Source organism: Andrographis paniculata, unplaced genomic scaffold, assembly GCF_009805555.1.
Source record: "Andrographis paniculata isolate CXL003 unplaced genomic scaffold, ASM980555v1 Contig52END, whole genome shotgun sequence".
Classification (NCBI taxonomy): Eukaryota; Viridiplantae; Streptophyta; class Magnoliopsida; order Lamiales; family Acanthaceae; genus Andrographis; species Andrographis paniculata.
The window spans coordinates 5,341,690-5,365,085 of record NW_026137587.1 but is presented as its reverse complement, the minus strand read 5'-3'; the positions used below and the strand labels follow the sequence as shown (position 1 = coordinate 5,365,085).

The following is a 23,396-nucleotide window of genomic DNA, read 5'->3' as shown; positions in this document are numbered from 1 at the left end:
AGCTTTGTACATGAAAAAGGAAAAAGGGACTCTTATTTAAATATTAATATAAATAACATAAAATAATAATTTTATATTATTTATTTTATTTTATAAAATTGGTTTTTTTTATATTTAATAAAAATATATTAGTTTTTTTTGCAAAATATGATTAAAGATACATTTAAATCAATTAAAATTAAAAATTTAATATTATACTATGTAGGTCTTATAAATATGAATATTAATACTATAAAACAATTAAAGATGTAAACTGTCAGCAAACAACAATGATCCATACAACAGTTATTTATCTATTAATTCACAAGCAATTTATATTTTAAAGAGGCTATAACTAAATATACGTTTGCAATATAATCTTATTGTTTCGAATTCTAGTGGAAGTATTGTTCCATGATGAATAAATTTTATTTTATTTTTTTACAGAATATTATATATAAATATTATTTAACAAAAATTCGAATAAATATTTAATTTGAAACCAATTACTTACCAATCATTTCAAAAGAATAGAAATATTTAAACCCATCATGGTTTTATTGACTAATCAAATAAATTGTTTTGTTTGATATGCTTTGGCTTCTTTTTTTCTTTTTTTTTTTAATTATTTAAATAATAACTGAATATAAGATCTTATACTTTTTAAATATATTTTAATAAATAAAAAAATAAATATTTAAATATAACATAGACATGAAATATGCTTGGCATTTTGGATTATTTTGAAAATCGTAATTTTAAATTAAAAAAATATAATATATATTTTATATAAATAACATAAAAGCAAAGTTTAAAACATATGTAATTAAAATTACTGATTCTGCATGAGGCTAATAAATAGGGATGTCAAATGGGCGAGGTTGGGTTCGGGGCAGGTTATGGATTTTACTAAAAACCCGTCCCAACCCGAACCCGGATATTTTTTAAAATTATTATAACTAATATATATGTACATTTATATAATAAAAATATATTATTTATTTACTTAAATAATTTTAAATATAAAATTCAATTAGTCGTCTGCTCCAAAAAAATTTTTAAAATTGTTATACCTAATATATGTATATTTATATAATAAAAATATATTATTTATTTATTTATCTTATTTTTATGGATTGTTTTTAAATTTTTTTTTGCTTTTAATGCTATTTGTTTTAGTATTCGATTGTTAAAAAAATATTTATTATTATATATTTTTTTAAAAAACGGGTTGGCCCCGACGGATCCTGGGGCCGGGTGGAAGTGGGGCGGGGCGGGGCGGATCTCAGAGCCTAATATTTTCTAGCGGGACGGGTCTCGGGCCTGCAGAACCCGCCCCGAACCCGCCCCGTTGACATCCGTAATAAATATATCAATTTTGGTTCAAAGTGAATTGTAAGATATTGCCATTAAAAACACCATTGCAAATTGCAATATAAAGCCTTTGCTTTCTATCACCAACAAGGATGTGTTTCATTTTGCACTTGTGGCCAAAACAAAAAATAAATAAATAAATAAATAAAAATTAAATTAAATTAATACATAAATGAATTATATCAAAGCAGTTCCCAGATATACTGAAACATCAATTTTAAATTTAATCATCAATTGACAATACAAAAATCATCAATTTTCTTCTATATTAAAATTATTATAAATCTTATTTGCAATTGGAAGTGACTGACATGCCTGTTTGTGGATGTACCTCTGCACATACATTTTGTTCACAAATTTCTGTGACATGGAAATAACAAGAAAATGACTTAATTGTCTCAATTTCCTATAATATATATTTCTTAAAATTAAAATAAATTCATTTTTCTATATTCGTAGCCAATAAAAATAAATTAGCAGGATTATTCATTTTAATGAAATCATTTCACTATGACAAAGAATATAATAAAACTTAAATAAGAAATGAACAAGTTTTGTGTTGGGAAATAAATAATTAATTAGAGGGTTTTCGGCCACACTTTATGATTGGATTACATTCAAAATGGCCCACAAATATATGATCAAAAAATAACATAAATTACTGGTCATAAGTTTAAACCTCCGACGCCTCAGGTCACCGGCCACACATGGATTTAATTTGCAAAATATTAAAAAATAAAAAAAAAAATTGATATTTAGATAAATTTGTACTTTGTATTTAAATAGGAGTTGAATGAAATATTTTATATAAAAATAATATATATGCATATTTAAAAAGAACAAAGCTTAAAATTTTTCTATAAAAAAAATAAAAATCCGTGGAGCATCAATTTTATATGTAATACTTACATTTTATTTAAACTTTTTATTCTTTTTAAAAATAATATAAAACATAGAACTACTTCTAAACATGATAGTTTCATTTAGATATTTCTTTTTAAGTTTTAAAAATTTTTATTTTTGTAAATATAAAAATAGTTGAGTATTTCTATGATATTTTACAAAAAAATAAAATTTATTTGACATAATATTTTTTAAAAAATTTATTATTAATTAATAGCATCAAAATATATACTATATATTATGTCATTTTTATAAATATATTTTGATTTTAGCACGATAATCAAAATTTTAAAAAATATATATATAAATATATCTAAATGGAATCGTAATCTTCAAAGGATATTCTGAAATGGGAAAAAATCTGGTTGCTTTCAAGCATTAATAATCCGTGAGTGGAAGTAACCAATCCTTGATCCTTTCAATACAATGACGCAACTATTGAATTATTATATATTTATATTCTACTTATTAATTTATTTATGTACCAAAATTAATTAATAGTTATGTTAATTTTAAGAGCCATTAAAATTTCAAACTTTGTAATTAATGTTTCTGTCGATGAACAATTGATATACTTTTATTTTTAAGTAAATTTATCAATATTAAATATATTTAATAAATATAAATTAGTTTAATTAAATTTTTAATATTTTATATTTAAAAATCATTCAAAATCTTTTTATTTTTATATTTTTTTCAATAATTAAATATTTTATTTATATTTAAAACTCATATTTCTTTTATAAAGTTATTTATATTAATTATAAATAATTTATTTATTTTAATTTTATTATAAATATAATATTTTATTCTTTTAAAAAAAGTATTGCATTATATTCCCTCCGTTCCTCCAAAATTAGTGACATTTCATATTTAAATAATAAGAACTCTGAATCAAACATTAAATAAACAAATCATACAAATTTGTCTTAATAAATAAGAGTGACAATACTCACTACAGTGTTGAAAGCACACAATATAAACACAGACAATACACAATAGAAAAATATATGTTATATGAATTATGTTAACATATGATATAAAAATAAACAACAAATCATATAAAGATATGCAATATATAAATTATTTTAACATAATACAAATGCAACGACTAAGAAGTGCTCCCATAAAATTCAAAGTGCTCCAAAAGTGATAGTAGTGAGCAGTGGCAGAACTGGCCACGGAACACCGGGTGTAGAATATCATCTATTTCTGCATATCCAAGATGGTGTTTTTTTTTTATTATTATAAATAAAATAATAAAAAAAAACCCTTACAATTTAAAGTACAAATTAGTATAATTATATAAATATTTTATATTTTATCCTAAATAGCATGCACTCAGGTATTGCACAACCAAAACAGAATATGATGATTCTTATTGTCCAAAATTCTAAATTGACAACATAATCTTCAATCGAGAAGTGAAATCTACAATCACAATTGGTTCGGTAGAGGAACATGTGACAAAACAATTAATTTACAACACGTCATAATTTTATACCAATGAAAAAAAAAATTATAAGTTGCATCTAAATAGTATAATTATTCCTAAACAAGATAACAGTGATAAGAGAATTGACATTCATACGAATCCATGTTAAAAAGAAGAGAAATAAATAATCAGGGTTTCAAGATTACAAACAATGTCAAATATATACGAATCAGATAAAGAAAAAATTAAATATTATTTTTTTTTTAAAAAAAATGTAAATAGACAAAATTCAAATAATAAAATATGAAAAAAAAAAAAAAAAAAAAAAGACAAAAAGCCATAAAACCTTGGCTGCTAAACTAACACACCATTAAATAACCATCCATCAGCAGCTATGCATACATATTACATACGATACGACACCAACACTGAGGCGATGGGGTTTAGGCACCTGTCCCTTTCCAACTCATACTTTCCCATCTTAATTTACTTTATTACATGCTCCTCCCTCCGTTCTAAATACTGTGTAATATTTATATTTGATATATAAATTTAAAATAAGAGTATTAAATATGATAATTTGAATGAGAATTTAGACGGAGACTATTAAATATGATAATTTGAAATAATTTGAATATAAAATGATATGATTGGAGAGAGAAATAATTATTTGTGTTTTTAGTTGAACGATGTGATGAGATAAAATAAAATATATATTAATATATATACAAACAAAAATAAAAATATTGCAGAGTGTTTGAGACGGATGGAATAATATTTTATACTATAAAATTAAATAGTGCCGAAATTTATATAAATAGAGTCGATATTTTGTTGCATTTTATCCCCCTTTCTCCCTTTTTCATTTTTAAGTAAAATATATATATATATATATATATATATTTTTAAGATCACGGATTCTCTAAGTCTAATAGAAATAATATATTCTCAAGAAAATGACATTCTTAGCCGTGCATTACAAAAGAATAGTATTGAACTATTCCTTCGCATTGTATTGTTTGGGATAATGACATCATTAGCAGCGTAATCAAACTTAATTATTCTTACACCTCATCTACCCGCCCAATTAAAGAAAGATCCGGAAACTTGCTCCATCAGTATTGCAGCTAAAACATCAATTAACTAATTAAAAAGAATATACCTAACAATAATCACCATTAATATAGTAATTAAGCAAACCAAATATATATTTTTTTAATATTTATAATAATTGGACAGCTCAGCCAATGCTGAGCTGGCAAATTGACCCGGGTCGACCTGAATCCGGCCAATCATTGACCCAACTTTTTCCAACCAAACAAGCCCTTATATTAATTACCACTTACAAATACATACACATATACACACAGTCTCCATCTCTCTGTTCTTCCTATTTCAGTGCAATTCAATACCGATTCAAGAACATCGTCGATCGAGTTCAGAGTTTCTGTTGTGGACGTCAAAAGCTAATAATCCATCTCGCCCCTTTTCGGCTAAAGCTCACTGCAATTGATTTGGATTCGATTTGGGAGAGGAAAAGGAAATCTAAATTTGTTTTCTTCGCAAAATTAGGGCTTTTTGTTTCCCCTTTTCCTTCCTGAAATGTGTTTAATGCGCACATTTTTCATTCCTGAGGAAGCTAAGGTTGGAGAAGAAGGCGAGTGGGAAAAGGAGAGATAGAACAATTAGTGAAAGCGACGGATTGATTCATCGTCACCGCTGTTGTTCTTATTATTAATTTCAGTAAAGCTTATACAGAATATACACAGCTAGCGTTTACACTAGGAATTGGAGATAATATTCCATCGTACAGCTTCGATTTTAATCTGCTTTACTAGGTAGGGTTTCTTTTCCTCTTGTTCTTCTTCTCCTTCGCCGTTCCTTTCTCCTTACCGATCTGGTTTTGGATCTAAGGTTTGGTATTTTGATTGTGATTTAGTTTGATTTGATTTCTTCTTCAGAGATGTCGACGAGCTTAATTACTGATTCGATGGCGACCAAAATTTCTGGTCAAAATGAAGTCGATTTCGCGAAATGCGATTGCTGCGGGCTTACCGAGGAATGCACTCCTTCCTACATCGAAACAATTCGCCAAAGGTGATTACAGTGGACTGAAATTCTTCTTTTTCATTCAATCTAGTTATCTTTCTTCACTCTGTGTTCTTTCGATTCCTTACAGAGTAGCTTTGATTAGAATTCTTCCTTCCATGGTGCCATTGATTGCTTTCTTTTATCTCTCTGTATTGATGATGATTTTTGCAGTATTCTTGATGAACATTGAATCTTATTTATTTATTCCATTAGAGTTCTTGTTGGGAAATTTGTCTCTTGTAATGTAATTGCTGGCGATATAATCCATGGATGGATTTGTTGATAGTTTAGATCAGTTTCTTGTTGTGGCATTTGTGAATTAAGAGCTTCAAATTTAAATTCCTTATCAGATATGGTGGAAAATGGATCTGCGGCCTATGCGCCGAGGCAGTTAAAGATGAAATCGTTCGTTGTCAGAAGCTGATAAGCCCTGACGAGGCGATAGACAGGCATTTCAGCTTCTGCAACAAGTTCAGAACCTCCGGGCCGCCACAGGATCCAACGGCTCATCTGATCCGTGCGATGAGGCAGATTTTGATGAAGAGTTTGGAGAGCCCGAAATCTCTGAGATCAATGCCGAGTAGCCCGATGAACAAGGGCGGGGAGCTCAAATTGAAAGGCACGGTACTGGCGAGGTCGGAGAGCTGTATGTCGAGCTTAGCCCTTGTCGATCCGTAGGGATAATGTCGAAATAATCGAAGAGGAAACCGGAGAATGGGTAGTTCTTGATCTTGATTTAATACATGAATTATGTAAGATGTGAAGAGAATAATAACAAATAATGTTTTATGGATTGACAGCAAAATAGAAGCAATTGGTTAGTACTTGATTTTGTATAGAATGTTATTGTCACTCTATTCGATCTATTGCTTGTGAATCCATAAATATTCTTGAGTGTGTGTGTGTTCTTGAATCTTGTAAGTGAGAATATTTGTTAAATGAATCATTGCATTTTGGTGATATAAGTTAGTTTCTTGTTGCGTTCAATTTTTTTTTTACTAAGTAAAAAATAACTAAAATATCACATCGAACTATTATTTAGACGCGAATCAAGAACACATATCTTTCTTGATTTGAGCATATTTTCTTGTTACAAACTATTTTCCATTGGGACCCAAATCTTGTTGGAAGTATTCAAATGTGAAAAAGAATACAAAAGTGTTGGATGATGCTCATGTCTTGTGGGTTGGAAGCATATGTTCCATGTGGGACAATGACGACGTGGATGATACATATCCACTCTACACATTGCTAAAAGAAAAGAATATCTAGTCCTGTAAGGATGACCTGGTGGTGTAGGAGTTGGATTTATAATCGTAAGAACCTGACACACATAGTTCGCCTAGTGTAACTTTAGGTAGCGGCTACGGATTCTCACGTCGTAAAAAAAATAAAAATGTAGTTGCGATAGGACAAGTTACTAACGTTAGGTAGGTTATAGATTCAAACACCGAACGCTTATAAATTTTGTTGTAAAATATGATGCCTCTAGTGTGATTTTCTTCGTTCAAGGACGTGTAAGAGCTGCAAGTTTGACATGTAAGGACTATTGCCCTGACGTGGAAGGACTGTTAAGTTGGTGTGGTAGATGAACTTGTGACAGTGAAATTGACAAATTTTGTTCTTTTATTATTGGCCTAATTTGCATGTTATTATGATCGGTCAGAATTACCCAATGCCCACTTTGGAAGTAAAATATATATTTTTTACACGGGCCAAATCCATTTATTTATTTATTTATTTTTTGTTGCAATTATAAGTGTTATTCGAGACAAGGGTTTCAATTTTTATTTGCAACCAACATCAATGATGATGTCCCATTGCAAATAATGTTGTTATTTGACAATAAGAGAGTAGGGCATGTTAGTTGCATAATAAGGTCAAGACCACGTAATATCTCTAGTGTTTTCTCCATGAATTAATATGATCAAGATCCGATTTTTTTTTTTTTTTTTTTTTTTTTTTTTTTTTTTTGTGAAAAAATAAAATCCCTACCACTATCTCAAATGTCCTCACTATATATTTCAATTTAATTCAATTAATTTATCAACTAAGCATATGCTTACTTTCAATAAATAATTTAAATATTAAAACTAGTTAATATCAATCAAGGTAGAAGAAAAAACCACTTGCTTCATCTTCACTACAATAATAATAAGACAAACAAATATGAGTTGTTTCTATTAAGACATTTTCTTTAAAAAGTTATTGTTTTGATCCAACACTTTTTATTGCAACTTTTATCATCTAGAACAATCAAATCAAATATTTATTTTTTATTTAATATATTATATAAAAAAAAAATTAAAATTTTAAAACATCATTTCACATTCTTGTGTATATTAGGGAAAACTCGAACCATAATAATATTAGTATAAATATAAGAATAAGATGGAAAAAGCAATCATAAGAATGGCAATAATTGAAAGCAGTTGTTATGATCAATTTTGGCATTTGTTAATACAACTGATCTTGTGCATTTTATATTTTCATTTTTATTTTTCGTATTATATACTATTATTTTTTAACATTAAACCATCATTTTTTAATTATATGTCAATCTCGTGCACATACACAATCAATAATTTTTCTATAAAAAAATAAATCAATATATATATATTTATTATATGCAATTCAGACTTGCTTCTCTAAACTATACAATTATTTAGTTTTAAATAAAATTATCAAATTATGACTGAATTCAATCATTTTAGTAATTTATATTTATTATTTCCCTCTTTATTTAACTAGCAAACACAAATTGTATTTGTTTTGTGAGATAATTTAAAATGATATATTTTTTTTTTTTACACAAGTTATAAGAAATTATGTGAAGAATATTAAAGTAATGAATATGTATAATATATTAATATTTTTAGAAAAATATATATGTATTTTTTATTAAAAGAAGACGATCAAATCTGTTTTTATTGAGTTTAGTTTCTTCACAAATTTCTACAAAAACTCATTATAAAAAAAAAAATGAGGATTCTAGGAGCACTTAAATAACTAGACATATGCCACTAGAAAATTATCCTAATTTCTAGCATTATATTATTATTATCATCTATAAAACAAGTATTAAAAATTGGGTGTGTTTGTTTTCTCAGTTCAAATAAAAAAAATATTGCTTACACTATTTTTCTCACAAAAATTTAAACCAAATAAAAAAATTTATTATTTATTTTGCACATTTTTTCAATAAAAATATCATTCATATTAATCCACTAGTATGTTTTTTAAAATATTTTTATTTAATTTCACAATTAATCAATATAACATTATATAGGCCCATAAAATTCTGTGTTTTAAATTTTGGATCTAATAGACAAATAGGCATGAAACTGGATTAAAAATGAATATATTTGAATTATTTATATTTGAAAATTTTCATTATTAAAATTTATCATTTTGTTATAGGAACTATTCAAAATGACATACTTTAAAAAGTACTTAATATATTAAAGAGATTAATTTGAAATTCATAATGAATTTGGAAATTGAAAATCCATCGCAAAAGAAGCCAAAAATTTTGTAGATCCAAACCATTCCAATCAAAGTGGATATAAAGGTTGAATTTGGATTTATGTTTGGAAATAATCACATGTTGAAAATAAATTATTATTTGATAAGATAAATATATATTTAACATACTATTTTGAGTATATTAAAACATTTTTTATATAATATATGTAAATAAAAAATATATATATATATACATATAATTTAATGGTTATTTCAATCGTTCGTTACATTCCCCATTCTACCTATAGATGTGTTTAGAAGACTATTTGATTGATTGATTAATTAATTAATTTAGATATAAATAACATGGTTCTTCCCTAGTAAATAGTTTATACAATATATATATATATATCACATTTCAAATATGTCATAATTGATATTTTTAATTCCACGTATTATAGCAATTCACATAATTTAATTTAAGTTAGTTGATAATTAATTGTTACACACAATAATAATTACGAATAATCAGCATGGAGCTCTACCAGTGTCACTCACTCACGAGTTTGGTGCTTCGTTTCTTCATCTACTCAATTTCCAAAACATTACCTCCTACCTACCTACCCCATCTACCCCCCCTCCCATTTAATATTATTAATAATAGATTTTTTTAAAAATTTTAATAAAAAAAGAAGTTTGGGATAATTTTAATATATATATATATATGTATATATATTTATTGAATACACATAAATAAAGATCCGGCAAGTAAAAAGATCCGATAATTTTATAACCTACTATTCAATACAGTGGTGCAACGTATCTGGACAATTTTATGGACTATTGTGCCAGTATCAAGTAGAACAATATACTATACTACTATCTAAAAAAGCAGGATTTCTATCACCCAATCAAATCACGACACGTGTGTCCAATAATATCGCACTAACCCCACACCGCTCCCACTTTATTTCCTTTTTTTCCGCCGCCGTCGTTTATTTCTCCTTTGTCACTGCTCTCGCCGGAAAAGATGGCGCATCCGCCGATCATGGCCTTGCTGGGATTCTTCCTCCTGTTTATCCTCCCTACTGTGTTCTCATCCGACGGCCAGGACACTTTCATCGTCCACGTGTCGCAATCTCAGAAGCCCCTCATGTTCTCCACCCCCAAACATTGGTACTCCAGCATCCTCCGATCCCTCCCTCCCCACCACCGCCCCGCCAAGATTCTCTACACCTACGACCGCGCCGTGCGCGGCTTCTCCGCCAGGCTCTCCGCCGCTCAATCCGCCGCTCTCCGCCGCGTCGCCGGAGTGGTCTCCGTCATCCCCGACACAGTCCGCCATGTCCACACCACTCACACCCCCAAATTTCTAGGGCTTGCCGATTCCTTTGGCCTATGGCCGAACTCCGACTACGCCGATGACGTCATCGTCGGAGTTCTGGACACCGGCATCTGGCCGGAGCGATCGAGCTTCTCCGATGAAGGCCTCTCCCCTGTCCCTTCGCGCTGGAAAGGCAGCTGCGTTGACGCCGCCCCTGATTTTCCGGCGACTTTATGCAACCGTAAAATCATCGGCGCAAAAGCGTTTTACAGAGGCTACCAAGCTTCCAGAGGTAATAAAATGGCGGAACCGATTTCCCCGAGAGACACGGAGGGGCACGGCACCCACACGGCGTCGACGGCCGCCGGAGCGAGAGTGGCGAACGCTAGTTTGTTCGGATACGCCATGGGCGAAGCTCGAGGCATGGCGGTTAAGGCCAGAATTGCAGTGTACAAAATCTGCTGGAGCGCCGGTTGTTTCGATTCCGACATATTAGCGGCGATGGAGCACGCAATCGACGACGGCGTGGACGTGATTTCACTTTCCGTCGGCGCTAGCGGCCACGCGCCGCCCTACGACAAGGATTCCATCGCCATCGGAGCTTTCGGCGCGGCGGAGCACGGAATTTTGGTGTCTTGCTCCGCCGGTAATTCAGGTCCAGATCTGTACACGGCGGTCAACATCGCTCCATGGATCCTCACCGTCGGAGCTTCGACCCTCGACCGTGAATTCCCCGCCGACGTAATTCTCGGCGACGGCAGAGTATTCGGCGGCGTTTCTCTGTACCAAGGCGATTCTCTCGGCGATACATTGATTCCTCTGATCTACGCCGACGATTGCGGCAGCCGTTACTGTTACTCCGGCGAGCTCGATCCGGCAAAAGCCAAGGGTAAAATCGTAATCTGTGACCGCGGCGGCAACGCCAGAGCCGAGAAAGGAAACGCCGTCCACCTCGCCGGCGGCGCCGGCATGATAATGGCGAATCTCGCCGACTCCGGTGAGGAACTCCTCGCCGACGCGCACTTCATCCCCGCAACGATGGTCGGTCAGATCGCCGGTGATCAAATCCGATCGTACGCCCGCTCGGATCCAAATCCAACAGCCACGATCAATTTCAAAGGAACCGTTATAAGCAGCTCTCCATCGGCGCCACGGGTGGCTTCGTTCTCGAGCCGCGGCCCGAGCTTCCGAACCGCCGAGATTCTCAAGCCGGACGTTATTGCCCCCGGCGTGAACATTCTAGCCGGCTGGACCGGCTACATCGGCCCGACCGACTTAGAATCCGACACAAGAAAAGTCGAATTCAATATAATCTCCGGCACGTCGATGTCGTGCCCGCACGTCAGCGGCTTAGCCGCTTTATTGATAAAGGCTCATCCGGATTGGTCGCCGGCAGCCGTCAAGTCGGCCTTAATGACCACAGCCTACAATATCGACAATTCCGGTCGCAACTTCACGGACCTCGCCACCGGCGAGGAGTCCAACCCGTTTGTACACGGGTCAGGGCACGTGGATCCGAACCGGGCGCTGAACCCGGGTTTGGTTTACGACCTGAAAACGATCGACTACATCGCGTTCTTGTGCGGCATTGGGTATGATTCAAGTCGGATTTCGGTTTTCACCCGACACGCTTCTTGCGAAGCCGCGGGGGTTAAAACCGTCGGCGATCTTAATTATCCGTCGTTCTCCGTCGTGTTTGACGGCAAAGAAACCGTTGTGAAGTATACCCGCACTGTGAAAAATGTTGGGGAAGAAGCGGATGCGGTATATGAGGTGACGGTGAATGCCCCGCCGGGCGTAGAGGTGAATGTGTCGCCGAGGAAATTGGTGTTCGATAAGAATGTGGTCAAATTGTCATATGAAGTTACGTTCACGAGCCGAGCGGAGGGTGTTGGATTGGCGATCGGCGATAAGTCTGCGTTCGGGTCGATCGAGTGGACCGACGAGGGGAGCTGCCACCGTGTCCGGAGTCCGGTGGCGGTGCTGTGGCGGCGGAGTTCGGCTGTGGCTATGTGAAGAAGAAGAAAGAGTTTTGATTAGCATTCGTTCCACTGTAGAATAAAGGAACTGATCTGAATTGGCTCTACTCTGCTCAGCCATGTTTCAAATTCTCCCAACTCTGAGGATTTTTATGAATTGGGAAACACAATTTACGGTTCTAATCCTAACATTTGGAAGGTTAAAGGATTGTATTTATTTTGAAACTTTATTTCAACTTATTTACTTTTACAATTGTAGTAATTTTTTATTATTTTTTTTATTTTTATTTTTTCTGACATGGCATTCTTAAGGTGCTGGTTTTTTTATAATGTTAGATTTTTCAAATTAAGCTATATATATACAAACAACACACAATAGTATTACAGAGTTAAAATTAATTTTTGTGTGTAAGTAATTTTTGCTGGGCCCTTATCGTTTTTTTAGGTTCATTAGGATTCTTATTGGCTGGAACTGCCAGTTAATGTATGAGATTATAACATGTGTTGTTAGTTTATGTGTTGTATTTATATTATATTAACATATACAATACGTTGTCTGTAGTAATATTGTATGTTGTATGTTGTTGGGATTATAACATGCATGTTTTGTTCATATGTTGTATTTATATTATATTAACATATGATGTTGAGAAAATTTAAGCACCGTAGCCGCATGCCACCTAAAACATACATCATATAATATACGTTTATAACATGGTTGAGTCTAGTTATTTTTGTTTCAGTTAAACTTAATAGGCAGAAAGATCATCAATGAAAATGAAAACAAAATAAGCAAAATGTAATTTAATAAGATATATTTAAATATAAAAGTTACTTGGCAAGTTGTCGCTTTGGCCGAGTGGTTAAGGCGTGTGCCTGCTAAGTACATGGGGTTTCCCCGCGAGAGTTCGAATCTCTCAGGCGACGACGTCGTTTCTCCTAAGTTACATTTTTATTTTTTTATTTTTCTCTACTGATTTAATTAATAGTACAATTAATTTATGACAAAATCATAACTACATTATTTACAAGTGATGTCAACGTTATACTTTCCGACACCATGACTAAAATATTTATTTATTTATTTATATTTTGTCTTGCATTTTCTCCACTTGACAAGCAATGAATCATTAATGCTACCTTCCTGTCCCATCTCGTTTAGATTCTCTCTCCAACTATTATTATTATTATTATTATTATTAATCAATGAGTCATGACTTATGAGTCCTTTCTTTATTATTATTATTATTAGTTTACTACCATTTGTTTTATTTCTACGTCTGTTTATTATTAGCTATATTGTCGGGGACCATTAATCAATTATTATATGTTAAAACAATTTATTTTCATAATCAATTAGCATAATTTATTCATTATTTTTCATGGGTGTAGCCTGTAGGTAGGTAGGTTTGTTATCTGTCCACAATACCAATTTCGTGCCCACATTTAGGATTGTTTCGTCATCATTTTTAATTTAAATTATCACTATTTATTCTGTATATTTTTCGACAAAGATGTGTATTTTTTATTTTATAAAATATTAAACCAAAATATTATTTAAATAAAAATTAAAATAAAACACTAATTTCAAATCAATTTAAAACTACAACAAGACAAATTCAAATTCTATATATTTATCTGAAATTATTGAACCATGTTTTCAAATATTAGCTCCGGACAAGAAATTTACGAGAGTTTTGAAATATTGAAATCTTAGAAATAGTAAAATATTAGTATTCGGTATCATATTTTACAAAAATATATATATAATTTGATATTCTTTAAAATAAATTCTTTAATATTGAGTCATTTTCTTCATTTAAGAAAAACAAATTAATATTATCAATTTACGTTCATCAAAAGACTTCATAATTCTTTTTTATTACTAAGATTGTCTAATGACTGAGTTATCCGGCCGCAACTTTCAGTAAGGCTAAATAAAATAGATTAATTATTAAAATAAAATTTCTTATAAAATATTATACAGTATTTAATAATTATTTTATAAAAAACCAAATACATATGCGTGACTATTTGTTTTGGTGATTTTTTTAAATGTATAATATATAATATTCAAATCACTATTAAATAAAAAATAATAATTTTCTGATATATTTTTTAAAAATATTATTAAAAAATAATATAAATGTGTTTAAATAAAGAAGAAATTCATAATTTTTTTTATCCAATCAATTATTTTCTGATATAATTTTTTAAAATATTAATAAAAAATACAATATATACATACATCTATAATTCTACCTAATATAAATAATATTCATATTATATATTTTTATAAAAGATTAATAATTCAATAAAAAAATATTATTTTTTTATATACTCTCTCCGTCCCACAATAAGAATAATATTATTTTCTACTTTTGTTTATCCCAAAACAAATGTATCATTTATTAGTTGTTGTACTAGCTATCTAATATAATAAATATCCTTATAATTATCATCTACCATTACGCAAATGCTATTATTTTTACAGTACACTATACTAATATGATATTTTTGTTTATTTTACTACAAATTAATATAATATTAATATTAAAAAATTTACATATAAAAAACAAATAATGCTCTATTTACGGAATGAATATAATATATCTATATAATTCATACTACCCCGTAATAAAAATAAAATTAAAAAATTTCAAACATACACATGCACTTGTTTAAGATAACCTCCAAACAAATTAAAGTAGAGTTTAGCAACAAGTAACATTATATAATATATATATATATATATAATTATATATTTTCAACACCGCGAATCCGGACAACTTAAACAAATCGAATCTCTTACACTTGATTTTCCGATAATATAAAAACGAGGAGCCAAACACGGCTTAACGAAATACAAACGATATATATCAATCAGTGGAGTCAACTCTCTCCCTCCTCCCTTCCCAAAAAAAAACAAAAAAAAAAATGTCTCCATCAGAAACAACACCTCTGGCCGTTGCCAAGCCCCACCGCCAGTTCCGGTGGACGCTCCGCCGCGGAAGGCGGCGCCTGCCGAGCGTCCGCCTCGGCGGGAAGAAGCCTGGCCGCGGATTCTTCCTTCTCCGCGTGTGCCGGCGCGTGAAGCTGAGGTGGCTGAGACAGAAGTACATGAGGCTGCTGAGGAAGCTGAAGGAGTCGTACTCGTCGTTCATGGCGGACGTGATCGAAGGCAGCAGAACCGTCGATTCTTACCAGCAGAGGATGCTTCTAGAATCTTCCTTCGCCATCCCCGTCATGGGCCTTTCCTTCGCTAGCTATCCTACATCGTCTTATGGAAGAGATAGGCCAGTATTTTAATTAATTATTTTATTTTTATTATTATTGTTATTATTTATTTCAGTTTTTATTTCTCTGTTCATCTTTTCTTTTTCTTTTTTTATTTGAAAATAGTATGAATTCTATCTGTAAAATGAAATGTATCAACGTAATAAACTGCTTGTTTACTTGAGCTTTTTTTTTTAGGAATTATATTTTAAAATATTAAAGATAAAAGAAATACGGTATATATATATAAACTCTCGAGGAAATAAGTTAAATTTTACAACTTATTTTTGATAATATAAAAATTCGCAGCCGCTAGCTCTATTGTCAATTTTTTTTTTTTTTTTTTCCCATTATTGCATGAGATTGTTGCTATGTCAAGAAAAATCAAAGAATGCACCATCCAATCAGTAGAAATAAATCGGCATTTCGTCCAAAAAATCGAAACCTAATTCCGTGGTCGTTAAAAAATACTACTAAGCAGTAATAATTTTGATTTGAAAAAAAATAAAATAAATCATAATATGAAAAATATCTTAAAATACAAAAGATTACTCGCTAATATTGCTGGAAGTGAGTTGTCTGATCACATAAATCTTTTGTGATCTATTGGTCAAACTATGCAAATAATGTACATTTGTGTGAGCTGCAAGTAATGAATTTTATAAATTTCTTTTTTTTTTTTCTTTAACCTAAGTAATTTATTTTTTTATTTTTTTAAAATACCAACCATTAAGCTCATCATATGCATGCATTTGGATAACCTAACATTATTTTATTTTATTTTTCTTTAAAAAAGACAAACATCAAGGTACCCACCTCTAATTGATTTAATTTTGATGTTAATCGGTTAAATTATTTTAGCCAAGTTCGTCATTTTTTAAGAATAGTAAAATTACATAATATATATTTTTTTAAAAAAAAAAAAAAAAAAAAAAAAAACACGAGGTGTCAACGTGTCATCACATTTTGGCACAACACGTCCATATAAAAAATGTAACACATACTACGTTGTATCATAACATGAAAATATGCTCATATTAATAATAATTAAAAAAAAATGGAACATTTATTTTCATACTTCGTGTAAAATAACGAATCGTTTTAAATAATTTCAACACAAGCAACTCTCTAGCTTCTTATATAGATTTTTTTTTTTTTTTTTAATTTTGAAATTTTTAGAAATAATAATATTTATATATTTGATATAATGTTTCATGAGATAAAATAAACATTTGAGGTCATTTTTTAAAAGTATTTATTATACTATATAGTCTATTTATAAACGGGCCTGATTTATTATTTTATTTAATCATAATGGCATCAGTGCATACGTCACCTTTGGCATGAGGATGATTATTCATTATTCCCTTTTATTTATTTATAATGGAAATAATGTAATTAGTAATTGGCACATGCATGTGTTTTTTTTAAATCTGATTTTTATTTTTATTTTTTTGTTTCAATTCCGGTTTTTGCATGAAAAGTAATTTAAATATAATACCCTTTAAAAATAAAATTAAATAAAAGATGATTAAATAATAAAAAAATAAAATCATGACTTCAAATCCATTAACATGTACATGTCTTTATAACGTGACTTCTCCTTACACCAACTGATCTTTTAAAATATAATACAATATTCATTTAAAATTGATCAGTATCTTAATTTTTTTTTATAATATTTATATATATTTACTTTTTAAATATATTGTATTAAAGTATTTCAAATAAAAAATAAAAATAATATAACAAAATACTATCAACATTAAATTATATAAAAATAATTTAAATTAAAAAAAAAAAATTATGAGACGTTGGTAATATTTTCTAGTTTTTAAAAATTAAAAGAATTAAATCTAATTATTTTTTAAAAAAAAGATTAAAAAAAAAAACCCCATAAATAAATGCACTCCAGCAGTTGATATATTTGCTTTATCATAAAAAGGCCCATTTCAGCATTTAAAGCAGTGGGCCCTGAGTTGGACTGGCCTACTTATTTAGTGCATGTGGAAATTTAATTTTTTGAAAAAAAGAATATTTACTAATTTTGAAGTAGAAAATCATGTATGTAATTTTTTTTTTTATTTTTTAATTTTAGTTTCAATTATTTTACTGTACAAGGAGTGCATGAATATGTACATATATTTGTAAAAAATAAAAAAAATAAAAATTAACTTTACGAACCATTTGAACAAGTATATATCATTAGATTTTATATGGTTTATTATTAACGTGCTTATTATATAATTTTTCAACAGATTATTATTATTATTATTATTATTATTATTATTATTATTATTATTATTATTATTATTATTATTATTATTATTAAATAAGCCAAATATATTTAACACTAATTAATTCAACATAATATATATGGGAAATTATTTTAGTTTTATCACTAGTTATTTGTCAAACTACGAAGTGTAAAAGTTTAGACCCTAAAAGGCTATAATAGAAGAGCAAAAGAGTTTGGTAAAATTCCAACTAAATGGATCACATCGTTGAACAAACACAAACTATTTTCGTATTGTTCATATTGTGTTTTGAATGTAACGAATCTTTCCACGCAATAATTACATATATATTAAGACAATATTTAATTTTAGATGATTATTTTCGTCCGTCCCATTTTCTTTTTTTAAAGTATAATTATATACTTTAATCACATTTTTAAGATCCATAATTTATAAAAAAAATTATTTTATTTTTACTAGTACACTTATTAATTACAAAGCTAAATAACTCTATAGTGATATACAGGTTTGTTTGCTTTGAATTTGTGTAAATAATTTAAATTTGTGTAATAATAGTTTGATTTTATATTTTGTAAAACAAATAATATATTATTAAAAAAAATGTATGTTAAAATAATTACTGATTAAAAAAAAATTAAAACTGTAAACACAAACACAACCATATTTCATTAAATGTTCAAACTTGTGTTGAAAACTAAGTACCAACATACGAGATGAGACAATCTATTGTGAATGGGAACACAATAATAATAATGAAATAATCTTTATTTAATTAAATAAATATGTGGGTTTTGACTTGTACAATTTTGGGCTTTTCCCTAAACCATGGAATTGTTGGTCGGTGTGGTGTACTAATGCATGGCAAACTTAAAAGGTGGCGAGCTAAAGTCGCACTTGACGAATGACTGAATAAATTAAAAATCGTGTTTTCAAAATAAATTGCAGCGAGACTCGTGGTTTCATTGTTTGGCGTAAAATATTTAAAATTGACTGGTGGAGTTACGTGATTCACCAATTTTATTTTTTTTTTCAATATTCTTTTGCTTTGACTCTGGAATTAATCAGTTGACTGCAAAAATTTAAATTCTTTATTAGAACTTTCAAATGTTGAATATTAAAGAGGTTGGAAACTATGACCTCAGTTTATATTATAATAGATATTTAATTTTTAAATATATTTAAGCTATGTTTACTCCTATATTAAATATTGAATACCTTACTTCGTCCGTACCTCTATAATAGTCTTGTTTATCATTTTTATTCGTTTTAAAACAATAGTTTTGTTTTTATAAATAATCATATTACCATAAAACTACCCATATTTTTTCATTTTTATTATACAATTATCACTACTTTTTACATTAATACACTCACAAGAATAAAAAAGTTTTTTATCCATACTTTTTACTAATTACTAATATAATATTAATCTTTTTTAAATCTTGTGTTTAATTTAATTAAAATTATATTTATGGGAGGGAGGGAGTATTATTTTTAATTTTTTCAAAAAATCCAAAAAAAAGCTCTACGTAAATGAGCCGTATTTATTTTATTAGTTTGATTAATTAAAGGAGGCGAGAAAAAAGGTTAATTAGGTCAAAGAAAGAACTTTGCAGCTTATGTCTGATTTGTCCGTACAAAAATTTTAGGCGACATTTAGTTGATTGCAATCCAACCAACAAGAAGACGACACGTCTGTGTACGAATTTATCCGACCAAAGCTTTCATATCCTATTAACATTCATCTTTGACAATGTAGGAGATATTTTATTTTATTTTTATTTAAAACATTTTATTTAATATTTATTTTTAAAAAATTAATTTAAAATGATATCGACATAAACTAACTAAACGTAAATAATTAGGTGGAAAAATTGTGATCATTTTGGTCATTATTTTTTTTAATTTTCCCGTCCATTTCTCTATAGTAAGTATAAAAAAATAGTTAATAAAATTAAAATTTGGCATGATTTTTTACTTTAAAAATATAAAATATACTTCCTCCGTTCCATAACAAAATATCAATTTTTTCATTTTAGTCCGTACCATAACAAAGTATCAATTTTCTTTTTTTAATAACTCTACTATCTACCTAACATTACAAATACCCTTACAACTTACAATATATTACACAGTGTCATTACCTTTATATCACACATACTAATAAGGTTATTTTAGTCATTTCTACTTTATTCCTACTGTATCTCAATATAATACTAATATTTTTAAAATTATGTGCAAAAAATAAATGAATATTTAATTTCAGGACGAAAAAAGTATATTTTTTTTTATAACAGATAAAAAAAATGAATATATATATATATATATTTGTGCACAAACTGTAGAAAACAATTCTAGATCAGTACAGTAATTATTCCCTGCATTAATAATATATATTCTTTTATTTCACATAAAATATTTATTTTGGTTGTAATTTATTTATTTTTTAAAATTATAGTTATATATTTTAATTATATTTTAAATTTTAAATTTTAAATTTTTAATTTTAATTAAACTATTTAATTATCTTAATTTATAATTATTTTTTACTAATTATAATTTATAATTATTTATTAATTATTTTTACCTAAATTTTAAATGGTAGCGAAGAGAGCACTATTTATGTTTGATATTGACAATCTGTAAGTATATAAAAAAAAAAGAAAAAATGCAATATTTTAAAATTGTTATGATCCATATCTATTCTCTAATAAGAAATGTGTTGAAATATATATGTATATTTTGATATTTTATGTGAAATAATTAAAATTTTTTTCTTCTATTAATATTATGAACTTTATGTTCATTAAACATAGAAATATGTTTATTACATTTGAGCGTTCTAAATAACAAAATTTAACTAATAATAATATATCATAGAGAATTCTTCTTTTATTTTTAGATTCATTTATTTGGTTTTATTTTATTAATACATAATCGTTGTAATTTTATATTAAAAAATTACATTCAAATCGCAATTAAACAAAATATAATTACATTGTAAAATTATATACACCACATTCTATATATTTTTTTGTTAACGAAGAATTGCAAGATACTGAAAAATGTAATGAATGATAGAACGTACATAGCTTAGACATTACAAGCAAATAATATATTTGTAATAAAAATTAAAGACGGCTAACGATAACTATGTAAACTTTATGGATAAAGTTAATTTAATTTCGTTTATAATGTCGTTAGTAACAAAAAAAAAAAAAATTAGAGATCTAAGAACAAAAAGATTTTATTACAAAAATACTATTCTTTTTAGTGAGATTGTCAATTTTTTGTTTCTAATTTTATTATTATTAATTTTTTTTAAAAAAAATGTTAGGAAAATTGTTAATTATAGTTAAATCGCTGAAAGAATTTTGATCAAATGGTGGATGTAGGGCTGCTTAAATCTGCCGAACAGTCTGCTATAATAATAATATTAAATTATTATTATTATGGTCAATTTTGTAATTCAACATTAAATTTCCCGCACGACATTGCTTTTAACTTTTTTAGTAATACTTTTTTTTAATACTTAGGCTTCTTCTTTTATCCATAAGCAGAACAAGTTTCCCTTTATACCCCTGTGTTAGATTGTTTATTTAGTTATTTCACGTAACTTACAACAACACTTAAATAACATTAAATTGAGTTCACCTATACGAAGTATAAATCGATAAAAATACCACACAAAATATAATAATTTAAATAATACATTGTCGATTTATATTTCATATATTGATTTGTAATGTAACAAGAAAATTGGTACAATCTTATTATTTGTCCACTAAATTAAAATAATTTAGCAATTGGTAAAATACTATTCGATAATTATTACATTATTGGTTCTTTAAATAAAGTATGCAATAATACTGAATATTACATAAAGAAATGAAATTGACATGTGGTCTCACAAGTTACGAAAAGATGCAATTTTTTTTTTTTAAAGATATATATATATACCTGGCAAAAACTGATACGATACGACACGAAATAATTGGGTTTAGGTCAAAGATTTCAACCCGATTATGTATACAGGTTGACACGAACCCGACACGATAATAAATGAGTCGGGTTAGGGTTGACGGGTTAGGGTTGAGGCTTTCAACTCGAATCCGATTATAATATATTAATATTGATTAATATATTTATTATATATATAAAATAATCATAATTTAATAATTTTTTCATAAATTAATTTAAATTAAATTAAATTTTAAATAATTCAACCAAATTTACTCTCAAACCAATAAAAACTAACATAACACGACAACAAAACAACAAATTATTTAATTTGAATCAAGAAATTAGACTTAATTATGTATACGGGTCAACACGAGTCAACCCGAACCCGACACGATAATAAACGGATCGAGTTATGGTTGAGTAATTTAACCCGTTTAAAGTATTCAACCCGACACGAATCGACCAATTGCCGGCTCTCTCTCTCTCTATATATATATATGTATATACAAATACGCGCACATGTGAACCTTTAAGTCCCATAAGGGATGATCTGGTAGTATAAGAGTTTGATTTGTGACAGTGAAGTTATAGGTTCAAACCCTCGACGTTTCGGCCAAGGGTTTACACAGTGGGTACTTTCGGAAAATACTAAAATATATATAATAAATATACGTATATTTTGGAAATATAAAGTGTAACGCAAAGGAAAATCATAAACATTCCAAATTATATTATATTTGAGAGAATGTAGAATGTTTACCACATAGATAGTATTAAATACTACTTATTAAATTACATTAAAAAGAATGTTAAATTGAGATTTTATTTGTTTTTTATTTGATACCATTTTTAAAACAATATATATAGTGTCCAACAATTATTTGGTCTCAAAAATCAGGAAATAAATACCAAAACAAATACAAAATCGACAAAACTTTCAATGTGTTTAATTTGTGTTTCTATTTATACTTTTGCTTAAATAGCAGTTTTAGATATGATAAAAAAAATATATATATATATATATTTTTATATAGAATAATAAAAACTTAACAAAAACTCCAACATAAATATATATACATAAATTGTATTGAATTATATATAAATTGTTGTTGTTGTTATTTTTATTATTGTTGCTGATTTAATAACATCAAATTAGAACAAAAATTTGAAATAATTGTCTCGAAATAATATAAAATTAACAGTTGTGTATTGTATGAAACTATAATGTATATTGTGGTTCATGTGATGTATTTATATTATATTAGCATATATAATATATTGTTTGTAATAATATTCCATACTATCAGATAACACACAATGTGTTTTTGAGCATCGTATTGAATTTTAAA

General features: G+C 28.7%; 3 protein-coding genes and 1 non-coding gene across 4 annotated transcripts; all 4 read left to right on the top strand.

The window, feature by feature from the left end:
* The first annotated feature begins 5,054 nt into the window (after window positions 1–5,054).
* On the top strand, window positions 5,055–6,725 carry LOC127254333 (uncharacterized). The gene is made up of 3 exons (XM_051279394.1): window positions 5,055–5,529; window positions 5,653–5,788; window positions 6,133–6,725. The coding sequence occupies exons 2-3, from the start codon at window positions 5,655–5,657 to the stop codon at window positions 6,458–6,460; spliced, it is 462 nt and encodes a 153-aa protein (XP_051135351.1). The 5' UTR covers window positions 5,055–5,529; window positions 5,653–5,654; the 3' UTR covers window positions 6,461–6,725.
* Window positions 6,726–10,157: 3,432 nt separating this feature from the next.
* On the top strand, window positions 10,158–12,844 carry LOC127254323 (subtilisin-like protease SBT1.4). Its single transcript, XM_051279380.1, has one exon. The coding sequence runs from the start codon at window positions 10,278–10,280 to the stop codon at window positions 12,585–12,587; it is 2,310 nt and encodes a 769-aa protein (XP_051135337.1). The 5' UTR covers window positions 10,158–10,277; the 3' UTR covers window positions 12,588–12,844.
* Window positions 12,845–13,395: 551 nt separating this feature from the next.
* On the top strand, window positions 13,396–13,477 carry TRNAS-GCU (transfer RNA serine (anticodon GCU)). Its single transcript has one exon. It is a non-coding gene; the product is annotated as a tRNA-Ser (tRNA).
* Window positions 13,478–15,487: 2,010 nt separating this feature from the next.
* On the top strand, window positions 15,488–15,859 carry LOC127254420 (uncharacterized). Its single transcript, XM_051279511.1, has one exon. The coding sequence runs from the start codon at window positions 15,488–15,490 to the stop codon at window positions 15,857–15,859; it is 372 nt and encodes a 123-aa protein (XP_051135468.1).
* The last annotated feature ends 7,537 nt before the right edge of the window (window positions 15,860–23,396 follow it).

Excerpts from the sequence above, each read along its gene's own strand:
- LOC127254323 (XM_051279380.1), top strand. The coding sequence starts at position 10,278 with ATGGCGCATCCGCCGATCATGGCCTTGCTGGGATTCTTCCTCCTGTTT.
- LOC127254420 (XM_051279511.1), top strand. The coding sequence starts at position 15,488 with ATGTCTCCATCAGAAACAACACCTCTGGCCGTTGCCAAGCCCCACCGC.
- LOC127254333 (XM_051279394.1), top strand. The coding sequence starts at position 5,655 with ATGTCGACGAGCTTAATTACTGATTCGATGGCGACCAAAATTTCTGGT. Across the intron at positions 5,789-6,132 it reads ATCGAAACAATTCGCCAAAG|ATATGGTGGAAAATGGATCT; the intron begins GTGATTACAGTG and ends ATTCCTTATCAG.